The sequence below is a fragment of the Rattus rattus genome, chromosome 4, assembly GCF_011064425.1.
Source record: "Rattus rattus isolate New Zealand chromosome 4, Rrattus_CSIRO_v1, whole genome shotgun sequence".
In the NCBI taxonomy this organism is placed as follows: domain Eukaryota; kingdom Metazoa; phylum Chordata; class Mammalia; order Rodentia; family Muridae; genus Rattus; species Rattus rattus.
Window position 1 is genome coordinate 17,247,809 of NC_046157.1, and position 24,215 is coordinate 17,272,023.

Sequence of the window (24,215 nt, forward strand, 5' to 3'; positions counted from 1 at the left end):
CAGGGTCAAACCCATAAAACGAGGAGTGATAACGTTTGCCTGAGTGTTTTCATCTCTGCAGTCCCATTTTCTCCCGTGTGGACTGGCTTAGGTCATATACCACTGCCACCTTTCCAACAACTCGTAGCTGGGGGGCTTGATGGCTGATTGGTTTAGGTTTGCCACTTGAGATCAGTTGCTAGGACGAGGGAGAAGGCACATGGAGGAAATGGACTTCCAAATATAAGAAGTCTTTTTAAGGCTAGGGAGATCAAATACTTGGAAAGACAAACAACAGATATCCAGTATAGTCAGGATTCATAGTCTAATTCTTATTTGATCTTTGCCATGACTCTGGAATTAGATATATTTATTGCAGCCTTTCTTAATCATAGGAAGAAACTCCCGGCCTCCTAGAGCTAAGGAGCTGGGAGGACCTAGAATTAAATTTTAGTTTAATTGGGATCCTGAGTACTTGTGGGAGGGGAGGCTAGTGTTTCTGAAAAGTGAGGTTAAATCCTGCCTGACACTGGACGGTACAAAAGTGATATGGTGCTCTGATTGAGAGCACAGACTGTAGAGACAGAGCTCCTGAGTCCAGATCCTTTTGAGGGCATTCAGTTATCTTATGTACTGGACACCTATGCATTTTAGAAATAAAACGTTGTGTGGAGCCCAGAAAGGAAAATCCTGCTTTTTCCTTGTGTTAGGTGGGCGAGCTCAGTGAAGTCATCTAACCTCACTGAGCTTCAGTCTCCTCATGCACAAGGTGAGGATGAGGCCAGCGCTGTTGCTTAGGGTGGTGAGGATGGTTACATTTATCTAATATGAATAGGGGCTTCTGACGTCCTGACACACAGAAATACTCCATTTGCCGTGATTATTGTAACCACTGTCTTAACATAATCTTTAGGGCTGCCATGTAGGAATGTGGAGTGTTTGTTAGCACAATAGAAAAAGATGTACATCTGTTTGAACATACTCATTAAGAATTCCAAATATATTCTATATTTTATATATCTATTTATTTATTTTGTTTTTTCAAGACAGATTTTTCTGTGTAACAGCCATGGCTATCCTGGAACTGGCTTTTTAGACTAGGCTGGCCTTGAACTTGCCTCTGCCTTCTGAGTGCTAGGATTAATGATGTGCACCACCAAGACTGGCTGAAAAAACTCTTTTATTGTATTTTACCCAAGGAATATTAGGGTACTTTTTGGGAAGGAAGACTCTCATGATATATCACATTGTTATATGAGGATATCCATTTATCCTGATCAACATTTTCAGTAGTACCTTATCTATTAAAATCATTAAACCCAGCTTTTTGACAGATGTGGTAGCACCTATAACCTCTATATGTGAAAGGCTGAGGCAGGAGGATTGCTGTGACTTTGAAGACTAACCTGGGCAACGTAGTGAGTTCCAGGCCAGTGTGAGATCCTGTAATGGCTATTCCTGGTTGTCAACTTGACTCTATCTGGAATGAACTACCATCCAGAATTGGAAGGCTCACCTTTGATCCTGATCTTGAAGCTGGGAGACAAAAGTTTCTTACCTGGATCTTGGCATGGAGATCTTGAGGCATAGTGGCTATGAATCCAGGAGACTAAGGCAAGGAGGTCTCTGAGGTCAAGGTCAGCCTGGGATAAAACAAGTCCCAGATCCAGACATGGTGTTACACACCTTTAATCCAGGCCACACCTTCTGCTGGAGACCTTCATAAGGACATTGGAAAAAGGAAGGTTCTCTCTTCACCTGCTTCTATTTACTTGCCAGCACATCTGTTGGGGTCTACTAGCCTTGTGAGATGGAAAAAAAAAAAAAAAGAGAGAGAGAAGGAGGAGGAGGAGAAGAAGGAGCAGCAGCAGCAGCAGCAGCAGCAGAAGCAGAAGTTACTTTTTTAATCTATTGAGTATGTGAAGTTGTGGTAAGGAACTCACCTTACCACATTCAGATTAAATTTTCTCAACAGATTAGAACAAAGAACAGCATGAACCTTTTTAGAATTATGACTAAAATTAACTTTAAAAGGAGTAAGTCTATACTGTCTTAGATGTAAAGGTCAGTTGGCATTTCTGTATCACCACAGATAATGGTTGTGAGTCTGTTCTGGGAAGAGTTGTTTCTCCATGGACATCTGACTTTTCTTTGTACTACTGTACTGCAGTAGTATCTCTAGTGAAATCTATTCTGAAATGCTTTGTGTTGCTCCTGAAGTGCCTAGTCCCTTGGCAGGTAATTCCTGAGAAGAGTTTATTATATCACATTAAACCTATGTCTCAAGCTGTAGAGATGGCTCAGTGGTTAAGAGCACTGACTGCTCTTCCAGAGGTCCTGAGTTCAATTTTCAGCAACCACATGATGGCTCACAACCATCTCTAATGGGATTCGATGCCCTCTTCTGGTGTGTCTGAAAACAGCTACAGTGTACTCATATAAATAAAATAAATACATCTTAAAAAAATTATTAAAAGAAACTCCTGTGTCTCAGTTGAGAGGTGGTGGTAGGCACCTTTCATTCTAGCACTTGGGAGGCAGAGGCAGACCAAACTCTGAGTTCTAGGCCAACCTGATGTACAGAGTGAGTACTAAGATAGCCAGAGCTACATAGAGACCCTGTCTTACAAAACTAATGTGTCTGGAACCTTCCAGTAAGTAATCTACTTTTTGTTGCCTGGCCCTTCAGAGAGTAAGCTCTGCCCTGTCCAAACACATTGAAGTGGAAGATTAAGGATTCTGTGGAGAGTCCGTTCTGTTGGATGGTGTGTTGCTGGGGCAAACACGTGAAGGAGTGTTTCATTGAAGTGGGCACAGGTGAAAGGCTAAGGCAGATTCGTGAAGGAATGTTTCACTGAAGTAGGTACAGGAGAGATGTTCTGCTAAAGCAAGCCCGTGAAAGGACGTGATGAATCTTCACAAATAACATGCATGTATTGGTCCACTTTACATTGCATAGTTGAGCTCCATTTCTTGGAACTCTATAGAGAGAAAATGCACCAAAAAACTTCTGGTGGTGTGCTGCAGACTCAGTGTAATTGGCAGAGTGATGTCAGCTGAGACAAGATCCGTGGTGAGGCAAGGCCTGGGGTGAGGCAAGACCCGTGGAGGACACATGATGTTTAGAGGGTATAAATAGGACTCTAACAGTGACAGAGGCTGAGCTTGGCTTGTTTATAGAGATAACTGTGCAACACCTGATTTTGAGTCTTCACTGATCTTTGCTGAGGTGCATGGCAGATAACTTTTCTTGGTGGTCCTGTTGGCCCTGGTCCCTCCTGCTGAGCCTGGTCCTGTTGTGCCAAGGCTGAAGCCTGGCTGTCTCTGCTACGTAGTGCCACTGCTGCTGATTCCTGTTTGCTATCCTTACTCTACCAAACTGGACTGCTGATCTATCTGTGAATTGTTTGACAGTGGATTGAGCTGCCACTGTTGACCTGTGAACTCAACTGCTGACCACACAGATGGGAGTTGCTCCAAAAGAACCGTTTCTGAAAAGGTCCACTCCCCCAACATTGAGGATTGCATTAATAAATTGTCTAATAGTGTTTTCTGATATCAACTGATTGAATTTTATTTTTTCTTTCACATATTTATTTGTTTGTTTGTTGGATAAGATCTTTCTAGGTAGCCCTAGCTATCATGGAATTCACTGTGTAGACTAAGTTGGTCTTTAACTCACAGAGATCTACCAGCCTCTGCCTCCTGGATACTTGGATTACGGATGTCGATAGAGTTGGGAATAGTATTGTACCTCTTTAACCCTAGCACTTGGGAGGCAGAAGCAGATCTATGTAAGTTCCAGGCCAGCCTGGTCTACAAATTGAGTCCAGGATAGCCAGGGCTCTGTAACACAGATAAACCTTATCTCAAAAAAAGGGGGGAGGGTTATATGTGTGTATAGGTCAAAAGGTTGTGAACACTGAGTTTTAATAATTTTAAAGTGTCTTTGGCAGGCAGGTGTTGCATAAATGCTCAGCATTAGTAACAGTGTTCTTTGTTTTTGGAGACAGGGTTCCTCTGTGCAGCCCTGACTGTCCTAAAACTCACTCTGTAGACCAGGCTAGCCTTGAACTCAGAGATTCCCCTGCCTCTGTCTCACAAATGCAAAGATTAAAGGTGTGGTGTGTGCCACCACCACCACCATGTGGCTGTAAATAAATCTTAACAAGAGAAAAGGGCTTTAGACTGGCCTTTGACCTCCAACTGTGAGACTAGCATCTTTCTACGGAAATGGGCTCAGGTATTTCGTTATAGTAAGGCAAAATGGACTAATACAGAAAATTGGTATGAATGAAGGAGTGAGCTTGCTGATATAGACCTCAGACTTGGCCCCTGCATAGGGATCAGCCATGTTTATATACTGTCCCTGAACTGCCTAGTGTAGCAGCCACTTCAAAGGACACTAGGATTAGCTTCTTAGAGAGATGGCTCAGCTGTTAAGAGCACTGACTGCCCTTACAGAGGTCATGAGTTCAATTCCCAGCAACCACATGATGGCTCACAACCATCTGTAGTGGGATTCGATGCCCTCTTCTGGTGTGTCTGAAGACAGCCACAGTGTACTCACATACATAAAATAAATAAATAAACCGTAAAAAAACCCCAAATAAACCAAAAAACAAAAAACAAAAAACCTCGTAGTCTACCTTCACTAATCTGCAAAAAAGTAAGAAATTTTCTTTGTTTTATGCATTGCTTGGGTCCCTTAGTATCCCCCACTGCAAGTTGGGATCATTACTACAGGATATTTCACCTGAGAGCTATCTCAGTGTATCCCTATATCAAAAAAGAAATGTTTTTAAAGTGCATTCTCTCTCCCTCTCCCCCTTTCTCCCTCTCCTCCTCTTCCTCTTTTCCTCCCCTCCCTGCCACCCCTTTCTCTTTCTCTCTCCCTTTCCCCTCTTCTTCCCTTCTTCCCCTCCTTGTCTCTCCTCTCTTTTCCTCCCCTCTCCCCTCCTCCCCCCTCTCTGTGTGTCTGGCCCAGGAATGATTTTCTGTTGGAAATTGGATGAAAGGCCACTCTTGTCACACTGGCAAAGAAGTTACCAGATTGGGTTCATCACCTTTTGACTAATCTAAAATTAAGAATGACAGACTAGCTGAGTACAGTGATGTGTGCCTTTAATTTCAGCACTTGGGAAGCAGAGCAGGTGGATCTCTGTGAGTTCAAAGCCAGGTTGGTCTACAGAGTGAGTTCTGCCAAGGCTAAGTAGAGAAACTCTCAAAAAAAAAAAAAACAAATAAAAGATTAATTTATTTGGTAAAAGGGATTCTGTCTGTTTGTCTGTCTGGCTATCTTCTGTATCCCGTTTGAGTCCTGTCATGTTCTGAAAACACTCTTTTTTTCTTTTTTCTTTTTTTTTTTTTTCCGGAGCTGGGGACCGAACCCAGGGCCTTGCACTTCCTAAGCAAGCGCTCTACCACTGAGCTAAATCCCCAACCCCGCAAACACTCTTATTATTGAGCTGTATCCCCTCTTTTTACTTTTGAGACACTGTCTTACTAGTTATCAACTCTGGTCTGGTCATTTTGTGGCTGAGGCTGGCCTTGACTTTTCAATTTTCCTACTCTTTCTCCCAAGTAGTTGAGACTACAGAAGAGACTTTTTAATTATTTTATTTTGTTTTATGGGTATGGGTGCTTTGCCTGCATGTATACCTGTGCACCTTGCATATACAGTACCTGAAAGAGGCCAGAAGAGGTTATCATTATCACTTAAACTCGAGTTATGATTGTGAGCCACCATGTGGGCGCTGGGAACTGAACCCAGGTCTCCCAGAAGAACATCCAGTGGCTTAACCACTGTGATGGTTTGAGTGAGAATAGTCCACAGGTTTGTATGTTTAAATATTTAGTCCTCAGTAAAACTGTTTGGAAAGGATTAGAAGGTGTGGCCTTGTTGACGGAGGTGTATTATTGGGCTTTGAGGTTTCAAAAGCCCATGTGGGCGAGGCCCAGTTTGTCTCTTTCTCTGCTCTAAGCCTGTGGATCAGTACGTAAAGCTTTCAGCTATTGCTCAGCACAGTGCCAACCCACTCCTTCATGATGATTGTGAACTCACCCTGGAAAACTGTGAGCAAGCCCCAAGTGAATTGCTTTCTTTTATAAGAGTTGCCTTGATCATGATGTCTCTTCCCAGCAATAGAACATTAGATAGAACTAAGATGCTGGGTGGTGGTAGCATATGTCTTTAGTCCCAGCACTCAGGAGGCAGAGGCAGGCAGATCTCTGAGTTGGGGGCCAGCCTGGTCTACAGAGTGAAGTTTAGGATTGCCAGGGCTCCACAGAGAAGCCCCATTTCTAAAAAAAAAAAACAAACAAAGAGGAACAATAAATAAGACACAACCACCAAATTATCTGTCCAGCCCCTGGTGGAAGGGATTTTAAAACAAGTAAGTATCCAGGCTGAGAAACAGAAATCATTAATTATTTTACCCAGATTTACAGTGAGGCTAAGGAGCAAAGGAAGCAAGACTTGGAAAATATACAGCTAGAGAAGGAACAAAGAAAAATGATGGAAGGACGAATCCAAGGAGCTGTGTGCTAGAGAGTGATGCTTAGCACTGGGACAACTGGAAAACACTAACAGTGTAACTCAGAAAGCAGGCTGTCCCTCCATCGCAGGCCCAGAGGACTGGCAGAACAGAATTATTGCAGCAAGTGCCTTGGGGAGGAGGTGCCTTAGAGTCATTTCCCTGTTTCAGAGTGACCGCGCACTTGGCATGAATCACATGGATCTAGGCACAGCTTGTACTCTGGTGTCTTTGGGCTGAGTCTGCAGAATGCAAGGGTTATGGGGTCACGGTAGCACCCATCCAGATTTCAAAGGAACCTAGGTAGGAGGTCAGGCAGAGAGTTCTCACAAAGAGCCCAGATACACCATTTCTGGTGCAGTCAGGCATGTTGAGCAGCAGTGTGCCTGCCAGGCAGAGCTTCTGGCAGCATGGAAAGCCTGCCCCCAGTGATAAGGAGCGAAGTGTGAAAGATGTGGTCTTGGGCTTCATCGGTTAGCATCTTCCTTGCTGCCTTTTCAGACTGGCTTTGGACTGCTTGCTTCTTTCTACTTATCCCTAGCTTTCTTTTGGAACTTAAGTATCTATTCTATCCCCATCCCACCATTTTATCTTGGGTATATGTAACTTGCTTCTTGTTTTAGAGGTAATCACATATAGACATGGTTGCTATAACTGTAACTTGGCTACTTTAGTGGGTTCTTTTTACCTACCACCCTTCTCCACCCCAATCCCATCTAACACACCCCACTCCCAGCCCCCAACACTAGGTAGGAGAAAAGGAAGGTTAGAGGGAAAAGGAGGCATTGATCTCATTATTCTACTTCCTGCTGATAAGGGGGCATCGAGTTCTTTGGGGGCAATGTTGATCTTAGCAGTTTTGTCTTTGCTCACGACCACTACTTTATAAACCACAGCAGCAGGGGGAGCAGCAGCCTCTTGGGGCTGTGGCATTTATATCTCCTCTCAAGAGTTCCCAGAATTCCAACTGACCTTCAGCTGGCAGGGTCCCTCCCCTGCCAGAGCAGGGGACAAATCATAGTTAGCTTCTGTCACAGTCTGAAGTGGCCCCAAATCCCACACACTCACAGAACATAACTCTTTTCTAAGAAACCAAAATTCTCACTACAGGTTGCCTTGCGTTTCAGATGAGACTTTGGACTTTTGCTTGGCACTGGAGCTTGTTATGACTTTTGTGGAGAGAAGTGAGAATTTGCACTGTGAGGTGATAAGGATAGGGGTTGACATGACTACAGCCTTGAGCTGTAGCCACCATGTCTGCTTCTAAGTGACTGGTTTTTTTTTTTTACGCACTTTCCCAGCAAACCATAAATAAATAAAAATCACTCGAGTCACATGTATCGATTTATCATAGGACCCTTGATCCAGGGACACTCCCGATGCTTTCCTATCATCTTAAGATAAAGCAGGTCATTCCAGCCATGATAGTCATTTTTGCCCTGATCATACATAACACCACCCCCATTTGACCCAGCTTCGATGCTGCTTCTGACCATACTTCTGTCAGTATGTCATCCTCCAATCAGCTGTATTCTGTCAGTAAGTCATCCTCCAATCAGCTGTATTCTGTCAGTAAGTCATCCTCCAATCAGCTGTATTCTGTCAGTAAGTCATCCTCCAATCAGCTGTATTCTGTCAGTAAGTCATCCTCCAATCAGCTGTATTCTGTCAGTAAGTCATCCTCCAATCAGCTGTATTCTGTCAGTAAGTCATCCTCCAATCAGCTGTATTCTGTCAGTAAGTCATCCTCCAATCAGCTGTATCCTATATAGCTAGGTCTGTTTGCTTCTTTCCTCAGTCTCCTGGTGCCTTGGGGACTGCACTGGGTTGTTTCAGACACATAGACGTGAACTTTGAGGGCAACAGGCAGAATGCTGTGGTTTTTATAGACTTTGAGTGAGTCCCCTCGGGGTTCATTTGTGAGGGTATGGTCCTTAGTGCAAGAGTGTGATGAATGGACCTTTAAGAGATGGAGTCTAATGGGAGGTTTCTGGGGGCTCTGCCTCTCGGTAGGTATTAAGGTGGGTCTGTGGAACCTGAGTCTCTTCAGAAACTTGTATAGGTAAAGCAGCCTCTCCCTGTGATTTCTGCCTTTTGAATGTTTACATTTGATGCCATCTGGCATTAGCTCTCAGCAGAACATGACTAAATCAGTATTAACCTGACAAGGCGGTGTAAGGAAACTTGAAGGTGTTGGATATGCTGGTGTTCTTGAGGTCTGATTTCACAGGCGTATTGATGTGTGTGTGTTGTGTGTTTGTGTGTGTGTGTGTGTGTGTGTGTGTGTGTGTGTGTGTGTGTTAGTTTTTTGAGACAAAGTCTCTCTATGTAGCCCTGGCTGCCCTGGAACTCTACATAGACCAGGCTGGTCTCAAAGTTACCTCCTTTGCCTGCCTTTGCCTCCCAAGTGGTGGGATTAAAGGCGTGTATCACCACACAGTTAAGTTGGCTAATATGAGTCCTGGGCTTTGAACTGGGGTCCTCTGGAAGGCAGTCTGCTGTCTTAGTCACTGAACATTCTTCCAATTCCCTCACACAGTTTAATGCATGTCAATTATATTTCAATAGAGTCGTAAAATGCAGCATGCATTATATAGCACATGCTATGTATATATACATATATTATATAGTACATGCTATGTGTGTGTATATATATAATATATATATTATGTATATATTCTGTAGTACATGAATATGTGTTATGTAGCATATGTTAGGATCCAACACAATGGGACTGAGAAGGAACTAGTTACTTGTAACCCCAGAGATGATCTCGTATAAGGGCTGGTCTGTGCAGGACACTGTAGAGATTTTTTAAATAAAACCTTTTATTTTGAGATAAACTTCTCTATGCTCAATCTAGGGTCATACTTTACTATTTTCTCACTTTGGGATCCAGCACAGGACCTTGTGACTGTTAGGCAAATGCTTGCAACTGAGTCACACTTCAGCTCTGCTTTTTTATAAATATGTACACATTTTCCTTGTTTTCCCTTCCTTTGTTTGTATTGGGGAAAGTGTATAAAAAGTGAAGCCCATCACAATGTTTAGGAATGTTAAAATAAACTCCTGTATGCCCCTCTGAGATTCTGTGTTACAAACATTCACCATTGTCAAATAAGATATTTTCTTTCTTCTGCTTCTCTTTTTCCTTGTACTTGGAGTAAGCTCTGTAGCTCATGCTTTTCTGTTTGAAGACACTTCCTGTGTATGGCTTCTCAAAGCAGGTAGCACGTGGCAGTATAATTAGCAAGTTCTGGAGGATTAGTTTGTCGGCCTTCCATGGCTTTTCATGACTAGCAGTTTTTGAAGACTACAGGCTCGTTTGGGATGTCCTTCAGTTAGTTTGTTTCTTCCTGACACACTTTGAATGGGTGATATGACTTTAGTACCTCAGAACAGGAGGGATTGTGGATGGTTTTGTGGAGTGATTTTTCTATCCCCTACTATCAGGGTACCCTTTCCCCTTTGTAATTAGTAATCTATGGAGAGATGTTTTGACATTGTGTAATTCTTCTTAGCAAACTGTCACATGACAGGTTTGGGATCCTTTATCAAACATTCTAAAGGTTCACCCTGCACGTGGCTTCCATGCATCAATTGCAGCCTCCTAGAAATAGTCATTACCTGAATTTAGTCTTAGTACACTTACTATTTTTATTTATTCATTTATTTATGGGAGGTGCGCGCATGTGTGGAGGTCAAAGGACAACATGAAGGAGTTGGTTGTCTCCTACCATGTGGGACCTGGACATTGAACTCAGATCATCAGGCTTGGCAGTGGGCACTTTTACTCACTGAGCCATCTACACCTTGATTATGTGTTTGTGGTGCTCAAAGTTGGACCAAATGCCTTTGCGTGGTAGGCAAGTTTACCACTGAGCTACATTTCCAGGTTTTCCTTTTCTGAGACAAAGTCTTGGTGTGTAACTCAGACTGCCATGGAACTTGCTGTATATACCCAGCTGGCTTTGAACTCACTCTACAGCCTTTGACACTCAAGACTCAAGTATTGAGATTACAGGCCTGTATCACTAACCTGCATACTGTGATGTTTTATATACGTACTGGTTGGTTGTCAACTGCACACGCGCATACACACACACACACACACACACACACACAGTCACCTGGGAAGAGGGAAGCCTCGGTTGAGAAACTGAACAGATGCTTCTAGAAGAGGCCTGCAGGAGCAAGTTAGAAACTGGACTGACTTCATTCTTACCAAGCCTCAGATCACCCACATTTGGAAGAACAGTTGTTAACTGGGAGAACTCAGTCTCTCCAGACACTGCACCTTGTTCTATGCCAGTTTGCGTTTGTAAGGAAAGGCAGTTTCTGGGTGTGCTCGCTCCCCTGTCACTCTAGACTGCTATCTCTCTAGGTCAGGATCCTGCTTAGCCATGACTCACGGGGCGTTACCTTCAGCCTCTGAAGACTCTGGCCAGGTTTCTTTAGGTCTTGCCACGTTTCCACACAGACTTAACTGCAGGAAGGAAGGAGAGGCAGAACTGTAGCTGCTCAGAAGAATGGCTTGTCTAGAAGGGCCACAGGAGGCGTGGGGGCAAAGAGGAAGGCCTCATTCTGTCTGTCTGTCTTTCTGTCTGTCTCTCTGTCTTTTGTTTTCCCTGCCATTCATTCCCTTAGGTAGAAATGACAGTTGTCCATAGAGCTTCCCCTCTCTGTTCCAGGGAGCCTAATAACTCATCATTAAAAAGAAATCACTTCCTCCATGCAGATTGTATTACCCAAGAAAATGCAAATTTGGGGGCTAACCGGGTGGTTCTTTAGGTAAAGGTACTCTCTTGAAAGGTAGGTGCCAGAAACTCTCTGTGAAGTTGGATAGAAAAGTGAGTTTTTCTTTTAGAGAAAGATTTAGTGTGTTTTCTTAGCCGAAGATTCTGACCTAGTTTGAGGTAGTGATCCTGAGAGAAGAAGAAATGGCGTGGTGACTCTCAGCTGTAATCTCAGCACTGGAAGGCTGAGGCAAGAGCATTTTACCAAAGACAGCTTCTCACATTGCACCTCTGTTTCTATGACAGATACAAAGAATATGAAGGGGAAGTGGGCGCGTTCCTGTAATTGTAGCATTTGGAAGGTAGAGGCAGGAGAAACACCACAAGTTTGAGGCCACCCTGGTCTATCTATAGGTTGAGTTTTAGGCCAGTGCTACATAATAAGATCCTGCCTCAACCTCCCAATACATACAACACACACACACACACACACACACACACACACACACACACACACACACACCACAGTCTGTGTTGGTGGAATATCCTTAGTGTGCTAAAAATAATTCACATTTCACAGTGTTTTGTATTTCAGGTTTTCATGTTAGGAATTTGTAATCAGTAGTCTAAGGATAAATGTTCCTAAATCCAAAAAACTTTAAAGTCTGCACTTCTGGTCACAAGCATTTTAGCTAAGTCGATTTGAATTGGTATCTCTCTCAGCCCAGTCATTGCAGCCCTCTGCACACAGCCAAGATATGAAACAGGCCGTGTGCAGGCTGCAGTGTTGGGAGGAGTTTCAAGGTAAGGAGATCAACTGTGGCCATTGTTGCACAGTGGTGTTTTATGAATCCTTGTTTTTGCCATTGGCTCATCTTGGTGAAATGTGTGCTTTGTAATGAACACTTTGCTGAATGCATTTGTGTCTCTGAAATACTGGTTCAGACTTTTTTTCTCACACACCCCCTTTTTGAGCAGTTAAAAGAAGATGGATGCACAGAGTTCAGCTAAAGTCAATTCAAGGAAGAGGAGGAAAGAGGTACCTGGCCCTAATGGAGCAACAGAGGAAGATGGAATTCCTTCCAAAGTGCAGCGCTGTGCAGTTGTAAGTGAAGAGCTGTGACTGGAAACACCCTGGTGGTGGAGGTAGAGAGCAATAGGACATTGATGACATCATCGGCGTTAGTGTTCTTAATGGGAAGAGTAAACCGTGAGTGAGAAGGCTGTCAGCTTTCTTGCCACATGAGCTACAACTCGGTTGTAGGAGCTGTACATGGGGACTGCGGAAATCTGGAGGGTGTGCAAGTGTTAGGTAAAAGTCAAATCCGAAGTAGCAAAGTCAAGGAGCGGTGGGTCCCGCTAGTGATTTGGGATGTGTCCTGTGCTCTTCTGTCCTAACTGTGTCAATCCTTCACTTTACTGCTCCTTATATACTCCATCTCTGGGCCATTATTGGCATACTTCATAGACTACCGTAAGCTTAGATGAAGGACACCATTAAAAACTTCCTATCTTGTCTCAGCTTGGTACCTTCTTAAAGCTTTCCCTAAAATTACGTCAAAAGACACTTGGAGTTAATATTAAACCATAGGTGGATCATGTTCTAGAAAGTAGAGGTCTGAAATGGGTGTAGGGTCTAAAAGCAGTGTTGGCAGAGACAGGAGTGCTGGGGAAGTCCGTTCCCGTGTTTTTCTCCAGCTTCCAGAGGCTGGCTGTTGTGTGGCACATGGTACTGGCAGCAGATGCGACACTCTTGTCACTGGTGCTTCTGTCATCACATTGCCTCTGACTTGCCGTTCCCTGGATTCTCTTTCTAGTTACAAAACTTTTGTGATTGCATTTTCCATATCTATGTCATCCAGAATACATTTCTTGCCTGAATTTAGCCATATTTATAAAACTCCTTATGCCATTTAAGGTGACATTTTCACAGGCTCCCTAGAATAAATGTGGACATTTTAGGGGGTATGATTCCACGTGTCATAGAAGACTCAGAAGATGGCTGAGTAGCCAGCAAACCCATGTTCACCCCCCGCACACCAGTGCTCCTGAACTCGGCAGGCAGGCAGGCAGTAGGCAGAGATCTCTGAATCAAGACCAGCCTGCTTCACATCTAGAGTGGAGGCCAGCAAACACTACAAGTGGGATACTGTATCCAAGAACAACAACAAAGGGGTTGGGGATTTAGCTCAGTGGTAGAGCGCTTGCCTAGCAAGCACAAGGCCCTGGGTTCGGTCCTCAGCTCCAGGGGGGGAAAAAAAAACAACAAAAAAGTGGTTCAATGTTTAATTTCTGAAAGTTTCTCAGAGAATTTGAGAAAGAGATGGTGGCTGAAGTTCAGCTGTCCACCTGGAATAAGGACAGCTGGTAACCACAGAGCTGCAGGCTCTGCAGGGAACAGAGCAGAGGCTTTCAGTGTATTTGGAGAAATGAGCTTTGAGAAGACTGAAATTCCTTGGTTCTTAGATTTCATGGCTTTAAATTACTTTGCTTCCTAGATTCCTATAAAATTTTACATGGATTCAGTGACTTGCCATCCCAGCTCCTGGGCGTACGCCAGCTGTTTAGCCTTGGCCAGTGGCCTGGACCCTCACCCAGCGCGCTGCCCGACCCTAGAGGGAAGAGCATCTGCCATTGTTTGTTATCCACACTGTACACCTGTACTTTGAGCTCCTTTTGAGCTCTGTAGCAAAAGCAAACAAAACGGTTCTTCCCATGGGACAGCTGCATTGAACTGTAATTGATATATCATGTAACCTATCAGCCCAGCAAGTTAGCCGTTTTCTGTATATCACAGATTGTTTTTTCAGTCATCACCCGTAACCAGTTTTCGAGTGTATTTACCACTCCACAGAAGCCTTGTATCTACTAGCAAATCAGTCATTTCTGCTCAGCTTTTGAACACCACTAATGTTTCTTCTCTTCGGTGTTGCTTTGTGCAGACATTATGAAAACGTACATTATGTGGCTAGCCTTTTTTACTGAACACATTTTCAGGATTAACTCACATTGTGGATATGGCACTGCTTAATTTCTCATTGCTAAATGACACTTCATCTTGTATCATACCACATTTATTTTTGCACTTACCTGTTGATGTTTGAGTTGAGCAAACAGGATTATATTGCATAGCTATAATATGCTGTCGTGGCAGTAGACACTAGAACAGTGGTTCTCAGTCACCAACTGAGAAGAAATGCTGCAGCCCTTTCATATAGGTACTCAGGTTGTGGTGGCCCTCAACCAGTTATTTCATTGCTACTTCATAACTGTAATTTTGCTACTGTTATGAATCATAATGTAAATATCTCATATGTAAGATGTCTGATATGCATTCCCCAAAGGGGTCAAGACCCACAGGTTGAGAATCGCTGCCTCAGCCTAGTTTTTTTTTTTTTTGTTTTTTTTTTTAAAAAGTTAGACAAGTCATAGTACATGTCACAGCGGAAGATTCATGGTTTCCCTGCTACAAAACTAGGAAACTTTACCTCCTCACTTCTGCTCGGCACTGTACTAGAAGTTCTAATGGCAACATGGTGTGCTAAAGAGATAAACCATCCAGACTGAAGAGAACTGCATTAAATTGTACTTGTTCACAGACAACTGTTTCATGTATAGAGACTCACTCCTAAGGCATCAACCAAACATGACAACCACTAAAACTAATAGGTGAAGCCAGGCAAGGTGGCACACACCTGTAATCCCAGCTCTTAGGAGGGAGAGGCAGAGGATCAGGACCCTTTCTCAAACAAAACAAACCTAGTAATTGAGTTATGCAGAGTTACAGGACCGAGGAAATATTCAGAAGTCTATTGCAGTCCCACAAACACAATCAGTTTTGTCTCTGTGTACTAATAAGAAACAACCAAAGTGCTTTCTTAAAAAGCTCCATTCAGGGGTTGGGGATTTAGCTCAGTGGTAGAGCGCTTGCCTAGCAAGCGCAAGGCCCTGGGTTCGGTCCCCAGCTCCGATAAAAAAGAAAAAAAAAGTTCCATTCATTAAAGAATCCAATAGAAATAAAATTTTAGGGATAAATTAAGCAAAACCTCCCAAGCGAAGCCATGCACAGAGAGACAAGGACGCCCACATTCTGGTTTCAGCTTTGCTTCTTGGCACATTTGGTTCTCATAACTTCTGACCCTTGTTTCCTCTTTAACTGGATGTGTGCTATAGTCCTTGCTTCCTAGGGAACATTTCCACATAATCACAGTAGGCATTAAGCAGCCAGGGTTCTCCCGAGGAGCTAAGGAGCTGCTTGCCTTCCCGTTCTCTGGTTGAAGCAGTGCAGAAGTGTTGTTACAGGGTCCAAGGCTTGCTGTTCCACCGTGCTGTAGGGGGCCATCATTCCCGAGCCAGTGCTTAGCTTCCAGGTCAGACTGTCAATTTAACCCTGAAATTGCTAGAAAGGTGTTCCTTCGTCACGCCACAGTAAACTCTGTCATGCCAGAGTTAACTCTGCCTGAGGACGGTTGCAACTTTCACTCTTCACTTTGGAATACTTTTCTTTCCTTCTTAATGTTAGAAAGTTTTAGTCACCAGGTTGAATAACTAACTTTTTTTTTAAAGATTTATTTATTTATATATGTGAGTACACTGTAGCTGTCTTCAGACACACCATAAGAGGGCAACAGATCCCGTTACAAATGGTTGTAAGCTACCATGTAGTTGCTGGGATTTGAACTCAGGACCTCTGGAAGAGCAGTCAGTGCTCTTAACTGCTGAGCCATCTCTCCAGCCCAACTGACTGTTCTTTAAAGCTATCTTATGTTGAGAATCTCATTGAATACCATTGAATTTAACTTCATTTTCTGTCAACATTCTTGTTCAGGGTTTACGGCAGCCAGCTCCTTTTTCTGATGAAATTGAAGTTGACTTTAGTAAGCCCTATGTCAGGGTGACTATGGAAGAAGCCTGCAGGGGAACTCCTTGTAAGTAACTGCTTAACTGTTTTATTTGCTATAATGTTCAGCATGCTAGTCTGCCTCAATGAAAGCTATAAATTGTTTTCCTTGTTATACATTTGTTTCCTGGGTTGTTGGCATAGTGATCATGAGATAGAAAAACAAAACCCAAAACAACAACAAAACCACCCCAACTGAGAATGTTGCTCATTGGTGGGGTGCCTGCCTAGCATATTCAGGGACCTGGGTTAGATCCCCATGGTGGCAGAAAAGACAAGAATCTTTCTAGCTCTAGCTGGATTATGACTTGCTTGCTTTGTGTGTGTGTGTGTGTGTGTGTGTGTGTGTGTGTGTGTGTGTATGTAACTGGCTGTTTGTAAAAGTATCTTTTCTTCTGTTGTAATTGTTGTCTGGGAGGCTCTCTGCTGTCTGCTAACCTAGGCCTAGTCCTGGAAGCTTCTAGACTCCATACAAACTAATCTAGGCCTAGAATGTTTTCAGCCTCCGAGACTTGCTGCTGAATAAGCTCATCCTTCTTGTTCTTTCTGAACTCTGGCTGGCTGGGTCAACTCAGCTCTTCTGACTCAAACTTCTCCCCAACTGAGTTATTCAATCTGTTTTTCTCTCGGTCCCTGAATCAGTCTGTCTCTAAAACTCTCCTGGGCAAGCTGCTTCCAACTCTACTGCACTGCTCTCCACAAACTTAACTGTATCCTATACTATACTCTCCTTCCGGTGCTGTCTGTCTCTCCCTTAAGGAGCTTCCCTTCCTCTCTCCTGAGAGTGGGGCATATCCTATGATTCCTCACTTTGTCTGCCACTCAATTAGACATGACTTTTAAACATGAGTGTTTCGTTCTACAAACTAATTTTACCTTCATTGTTTGAGATTTAAAGGTGTGTACTGAGGGCTTGTCTGTACCCCAGCCAGAGAGAGCAAAAGTGTGTGCTAAGGGCTCAGCCACATCCTAACTAGAAGCAGGTTCAGATATCCTGTAACCATGAACTGGAACTTAATCTACACACTAGGCTGGCCTTGGCTCCTCCTGCTTTTGCCTCCTGAGTGCTGGGATTAAAGGCTCAATTGTATGCTTCTTTAAAAGACTTGTCTTATTATTTTGAAAGTCCATTTTTTTATTTATATGATTAATTTATATCATTTTGCCCAAGTAATTTTTTAGCGAATACTCTGTGTGTGTGTGTGTGTGTGTGTGTGTATGTGTGTGTGTGTGTGTGTGTGTGTGTGTGTGTGTATCTGTGTGTATGAATTCTGTATATGTGGGCACATATGTGTGCATACTATGTATATGTGGGCATGTGTGCCTCATAGCCCATGTGTGGAAATCAGGAAACTACCTTCTCATGGGTTCTGAAGATCAAATTCCTGTCACCAGGCTTGTAGACAGTTGGTTTTGGAGATCACCATAAATGGAAGCACACCTGTAATCTCAAGCTGGGGGGTAGAAGCAGGAGGATCATTACAGATCATTTTTGGCTACCACATAGCAAATTTGAGGCCAAACTGAAGTTGTGACACTGTCTCAAAAAGCCACCCACCCTGGTAGAAAAAAAATGTCTCACCCATTGTCTTAGTTAGGGTTTTATTCTGTGAGCAGACACCATGACCAAGGCAAGTCTTATAAGGACAACATTTAAATGGGGCTGGCTTACGGGTTCAGAGGTTCAGTTCATCATCATCAAGGTGGGAGCATGGCAGCATCCAGGCAGGCATGATATAGGCAGAGCTGAGAGTTCTTTTTCTTCATCTGAAGGCTGCTAGTGGAAGACTGGCTTCCAGCCAGCTTAAAGCCCACACTCACAGTGACAAATCTATTCAGCAAGGCCATACCTCCTAATAGTGCTACTTGCTGGCCCAAGCATATACAAACCATCACACCCATTAACTCCAGTTCCAGGGCTTTGACAGCCTTTCTGGCCTCTGTGGGCAATACATGCACAAGATATACAGACACAGCAGGGTGTGGTGGTGCACACCTTTAATCCCAGCACTCAGGAGGTAGAGGTAGGTAGATCTCTGAGTTCAAGTACAGCCTGGTCTACAGAGTGAGTTCCAGGAGAGCCAGGGCTAAATAGTGAGACCTTGTCTTGAAAAACAAAAACAAAACAAAACAAAACAAAACCAACCTGTCAACCAGCAAACCAATCAATCAAACAAAAACCCCCAAAGACAGGTATGCTGGTAAATCACAAAACAAACAGAAGCACAGTAGACCACCTCCCACACAAACGGAGCAGCTCATAAACATTTGTCGAGAATACCAAGTCATGCAGGTGGTCAGGCGGCTGTTCTTCCTTTTTTAAATCCCCTTCCTTTCTTCACTTCCTTCTAATCCCTTTTCTGTTCTAATTACCGTTGTTAGTGTTTTACCTATTCTACAAATATAGGGCTGAACTTAGCTCTGGGCAAGCACAAAGAGTAAGAGGTCATTACAACCGAAATACATTCTCACACATATCCAGTGAGTTTATGAACCTTACCTCTCACCCTTGTTCCCTTGATCCTGGTTGACCTGGAACTCTGTAGACCTGACCAGGCTGATCTGGAACTCAAAGATCCGCCTGCCTCTGCCCCTTGACCCCTACCCCTGCATTGGGATTAAAGGCGATTGTGGTTTGTTTTGTTTTGTTTTGTTTTGTTTTGTTTTTGACAGAGTCTCTCTGTGTAGCCCTGGCAATCTTGGAACTCCCACTATAGACCGTGCTGGCCTCAGACTTACAGAGACCCCCACCTACCTCTGCCTCCCAAGTGTTGGGATTAAAGTTGTGTACTGTGGTTACTTCTTAATTGTCTTTATGTTTGTTTTTTTCTAAGTAATGAGTAGTAAAATGACTAGATGGGGCTAGACAATGTCATTCAGGTGAGGGGATCCCAAGACCCATGGGCCGTATTTATTAGAGTCCTAAAACAACAAAAAACTAGCCCCTGAGATTATTCTTTTTTCTTCAAACGTATTTACATATGGGTCATGTTGTACCGTCTTTCTGATACATGAAGCAAATTTAATTAATTTATTATTTGGTGGGACAGGTTTTCACCGTGTAGCCTCTTAAATTTTTTAAAAAGTTACAGTTATCTACTTACTTGTATGTATGTCTGTGGTGTGCATGCCACCGTATGCATGTTAAGATCAGACACAACTTAAAGACAAATTTCAAAATGCCAGCAGACAGTTCATGTTTCATATTCAGCCATAGTATAGAACCTGTTGGAGTCACAAACTCTTTAATGTATAGCATAATGACACACATTCAGAATTTATACTCACTCAGCTCTGTTCATAGTCACCCAGTGTTATTATTTATCCACATATCATCTTGGTAAGTAGGGAAGTGGGAGTAGGCTGAGGGTGTGGACGAAGGAAGAGCATGGGCTGGGCACTCTGCAGACCTCGGGTTCAGTGACTGGTGACGGACTGATGTTTGACAGAGTGTCTCAGGAGACAGTGAATTGAAGCTAGGTTTGGCCTGGCTGGAGAAGACATCTGCTTACTTGGCAAGAGTGAGGCATCCACCTTATTGATAACCTAGAGAGTAGCAGGAGGTTGCTCTTAGCAAGCTGAGACAGTTGCCAATCAGGGTGTGGTTTATTGGTGCTTGCTTTCCCCCAAGACCTGTGCAACAGTGGCCCCTTCTGGCCATTTTGTTAAAATACCAGCGTGTGTATCGGAGATTGGAGGTGAGGACACTGCCGTCAAGGGCACTTGCAAGGGCCTCTGGGAGGGGCACTGTACAGATGTGGGTGTAGGTTGGTTGGGGAAAGGTTCAGCCACGTTGTATTGTGCAGGCAAATAGCCTTCCTCCGCTACGTTCTGCTGTCCCACTCCCTAGACAGTGACTCCTCGGCCACACCGCCCCTTTCTTTACCGTGGCTATTCTACAGTATGCTTGTAGCTTTTACAGCCTGCTCTTTGCTTTCAGGATCAAGTAAAATGCTGCCAGAGCCCCTCAGGCCTTGCTTCAGAAAACTCAGTGTTAGTTTCTTCATGAATTCACGGATTTTAAAAAATGATAATCTAGGGGTTGGGGATTTAGCTCAGCGGTAGAGCGTTTGCCTAGCAAGCGCAAGGCCCTGGGTTCAGTCTCCAGCTCCAAAAAAAAAAAAAAGATAATCTAGATAAAAAACAACTCATGACTGTTTTTGTTGTTGTTTGTTTTGTTTGTGGATGGGGTCTCTCTGTATATCCCTGGCTGTCCTGGACCTCACTCTGTAGACCACGCTAACCTTAACCCAAGAGATCCTCCTGCGTCTGGCTCTGAAGTGCTGGGATTAAAAGCATTACCACTGCCCAGCTGATTCTAAGCTCATGTTTTATTTCACTTTGTTCTGTGGATAAACACACCAGGCTTAAAGAGGAAGGAAGCTGGTTGACAAGTTGAGCTACCCTTTACATTATAGAACAATAGTAAATATGTGTCCTTTAACTTCAGTAGGACAAGGGCATAGCTCAGTGCAACGCAGGTGCAGGAGTCCCTGGCTTCAATTCTGAGCATCAAAAGAAGAACACATCAGGTGATGGCAGCACAGCCTTTAATCTCAGCATTCTGAAGGCAGAGGCTGGAGGATCTCTGTGAGTTCAAGGCCAGCCTGGTCTGCAGAATTATATTGGTCTGTTTTACTTTATTCTAAAATTTTGGGCCAGCAAGATTGGCTCAGTAGGTAGAGGAGCTTGCTGCCAAGCCTGGCAGACAGCCTGAATTTAGTCCCCAGAACCCACATGGTGGCTCCTGCAAGTTGTCCTTTTGTGGCATGATGTGGCATCCGCAGCACTGAAAGACTGCAGACTGAGAAGTCTTCCTCTCAGCCTATCTCCCAGCACTCATGTCTCTCTTGAGAGCAGCCAAGACGATCAGCTTCTTGTGGATATCTAAATACTTAGCTATTGGCTCCTGCATCGTGTCTTGAGTTCAACTTTCCAGTGAAGTATTTATTGTCTCCCCACCTTTGCTATTGCAAACAACGCCACAATGAGAGTATATCTGAAAGACAGCGACCATGGCTGGTTCAAAGGAGCCAAGCATTTGCCATTTGTCTTGTGAATTATGTTGCTATCAGCAATGTATGATTTCTCAGCTTAAACATTACATGTTTATGGATAAAGCTATTTTAAAAATCCAAAGCTCTTGACAACCATTTTCCTCTTCCTTGATCCACAGCCCTTAAGAGGCTTTTCTGATTTGTTTTAGTTTTGGTTTTTTGACACAGGTTTTCTCTGAGTAATCTTGTCTGTCCTAGAGCTTGTTCTAGACCAGGCTGACCTCGAATTTATAGAGATCTGCCTGCCTCTGCCTTCTTAGTCTGGGATTAAAGATGTGCGCATCCATTTCAATTGGCAATGACCATGCCCTGGGTAAGCCTCATTGGTGAGATACTGCTGTGCAAATCCTACCACCCCTGGGACAAGGGAGAAGTGCAGCATCAGATGGGGCTCTGGCCTTTCTTTCCTTAAGAGGTGGCCATGTTCCTATTGCTGCCCTCTGCTGCCACTGTGAAATAGTTCCTCCTTTAGTGTTCTTAGGCTCCTGGGATTTCTCATTTGAAACACAGTGAGTGGTATATGTCCGTGTTTATTTGACCTGGGAATTGGTCTCGTATACTCACAGGTAATTCCCTGACTTTTCTTTTCGTAGGCTACTACTCTAAAAATAACAGACAGTTCTTTTTTATTCTAATTAATGGGAAAAGGAAAAGTCCTAAAATAATTATATTTTATTTTCAAGTACTCAGTGTATTTGAGAAATGTTTTACCATAGTTACTTACCAGGAGAGAGAATGCTTCCAGAGACCGTGTTATTTGCACTGTTATCCTTCCTCTTCTCCAGCCAAGGCCTCCAGCCCGTCCATTACTTTCAGACAGCAGTGAGGCATGTTTCCTTTGTCTGGGTTTTTGTTTTCTTTTGCTTTTTTTTTTTTTTTTAAATATTTATTTATTTATTTTATAAGACACTGTAGCTGTCTTCAGACACACCAGAAGAGGGCATCAGATCTCATTACAGATGGTTGTGAGCCACCATGTGGTTGCTGGGATTTGAACTCAGGACCTCTGGAAGAGCAGCAGTGCTCTTAACCTCTGAGCCATCTCGCCAGCCCTTTTAAATGATCACCTCCCTCAACAAGGCTCCACCTTCTTTTTTTTTTTTCCCCGGAGCTGGGGACCGAACCCAGGGCCTTGTGCTTGCTAGGCAAGCACTCTACCACTGAGCTAAATCCCCAACCCCTTCTTTTGCTTTTGAGATAGAGTCTCACTGTGTAGCCCCGATTGGCCTGGAAGTTGCTGTATAGAACAGGATGACTTGAACTCAGATCTGCTTGTCTCTGCCTTCCGAGCACTGTTGTTAAATACATGTTTCATGCCTGGCCAGGGTTTATTTTCAAAGCGAAGTGTTACTTATAAGTAATCACGGCAAACTGAAAATGAAAGTGCTGGCGGTCAGAGTGGAGTTTTCTAGTCTGTTTAAACAAACCTGAAATGTCAGGGGAGTGTCTGGGAGCTGGAGAGACGGTGTCGTGATTAAAGACCCCAGCTCAGTTTCCAGCATCCGTGGTGGGCAGCTCAGAGTCACCTCTAAGTCTGGTTCCAGGCAGTCGGCTGTCTCTGGGATAGGTACTTGCATTTACATACATACACCTCCTGCATACACATATTAAAAGTTTATTCTTTTTTAGGCTCATTTTGAAGTTCAGGGTATGTATTCCTTGACTATATATTTACTATCACTTCTAAGGTAGCATTAAGGAACAAGTGCGCAGTCTGTATAAAAACATGGACTGCAGTCTAAATTCCAGATACCAGAGATGGAGATTGCCTTCCTTACTGAGGGCATAACACCTCAGCCTTTGAGCCTTGCTTGTGTTTGGTTCAGGTAATCTGTACAGTTAATCGTACTGTAAAACAGCAGTAAAGTGACTTATGCTTGTGTTTATTTTTTTTATAGAAATAGGCACTGAACTTAGGGCCTTATTCAAGGCCTCTATTGTTTATGCATATATGAGATGTACATTGAGATGTGCATATGCATATGTAATGTATCTGTGTATGAGATATATGTGTATATGTGTATGTATATGTGTAACATATATCACAATAGGGTTATATACCAAACTCTCTTTATACTTTTTATTTTGAGATGGGGTCTTAAAATTGTCCAGACTGGCCTTGACTTAACTCTGTAGTCCAAGCTGGCCTTGGATTTGGTAATCTTCCTGCCTCTGCTTCCAAAGTGGCTGGGGTTACAAGTGTGTGTCACCAGGACTGGCTCTAGAGAACATCAAATAAGAGAGGCTCTGTTAGAATGAGTCACACAGCACTGTTTGAATGTGTCAGGTGTAAAGAATTGAGTAAATACGTTTTGTAATGAGTTCTTTCATTTGGATTTAGGTGAGCGGCCTGTGAGAGTTTATGCGGATGGAATATTTGACTTATTTCACTCTGGTCACGCCCGGGCTCTGATGCAAGCAAAGAACCTTTTCCCTAATACATATCTCATCGTGGGAGGTGAGAACCTTTTCCCTAATACATATCTAATCGTGGGAGGTGAGAACCCTTTCCCTAATACATATCTAATCGTGGGAGGTGAGAACCCTTTCCCTAATACATATCTAATCGTGGGAGGTGAGAACCCTTTCCCTAATACATATCTAATCGTGGGAGGTAAGAAGCCCTCTATTCACGTGAGGTGTTATCCAGAAAAGGAGTAATTTCCTCCTGTCTGTGTGTGTGAGTGTGTTGGCCCAGGTCTCCTTTATTAAAGGAATGATGTGTCTGTGTGGGACAGCTCAGCAGCGGGCTCACTGAGAGGTCCTAGATTATCTCACTGTTCGTAGCTGAGGGTCTACAGTTATATACGGTTATAGAGCAGCACTGATCAGTTGTCTACTTAAAAACTCTGGTTCTGGACTTGGCCTCATCAGTTTTGAATCAACAGAAGGAAAATCTGCCAAGCAAATGTTATATGGTCAAGTCCAATCTTATAAAATGAAAATAGGAAAAAAACATTAAAATGTTTTTATTTCCAGCTCTGAAAAAAGAAAAAGAAAAAAATGT

At 43.4% G+C, this 24,215-nt stretch overlaps 1 protein-coding gene across 2 annotated transcripts in view; it reads left to right on the forward strand.

Annotated features, from left to right (window-relative positions):
• The window catches only part of Pcyt1a (phosphate cytidylyltransferase 1, choline, alpha), a 41,588-nt gene that overhangs the window by 5,798 nt on the left and 11,575 nt on the right, over positions 1–24,215 (forward strand). For both annotated transcript variants that reach the window (XM_032900112.1, XM_032900113.1), the window contains exons 2-4: positions 12,230–12,356; positions 16,080–16,179; positions 23,550–23,666. In XM_032900112.1, coding sequence (XP_032756003.1) covers positions 12,240–12,356; positions 16,080–16,179; positions 23,550–23,666 — 334 coding nt within the window. In that variant the 5' untranslated portion in view covers positions 12,230–12,239. The remainder of the gene's footprint in view (positions 1–12,229; positions 12,357–16,079; positions 16,180–23,549; positions 23,667–24,215) is intronic.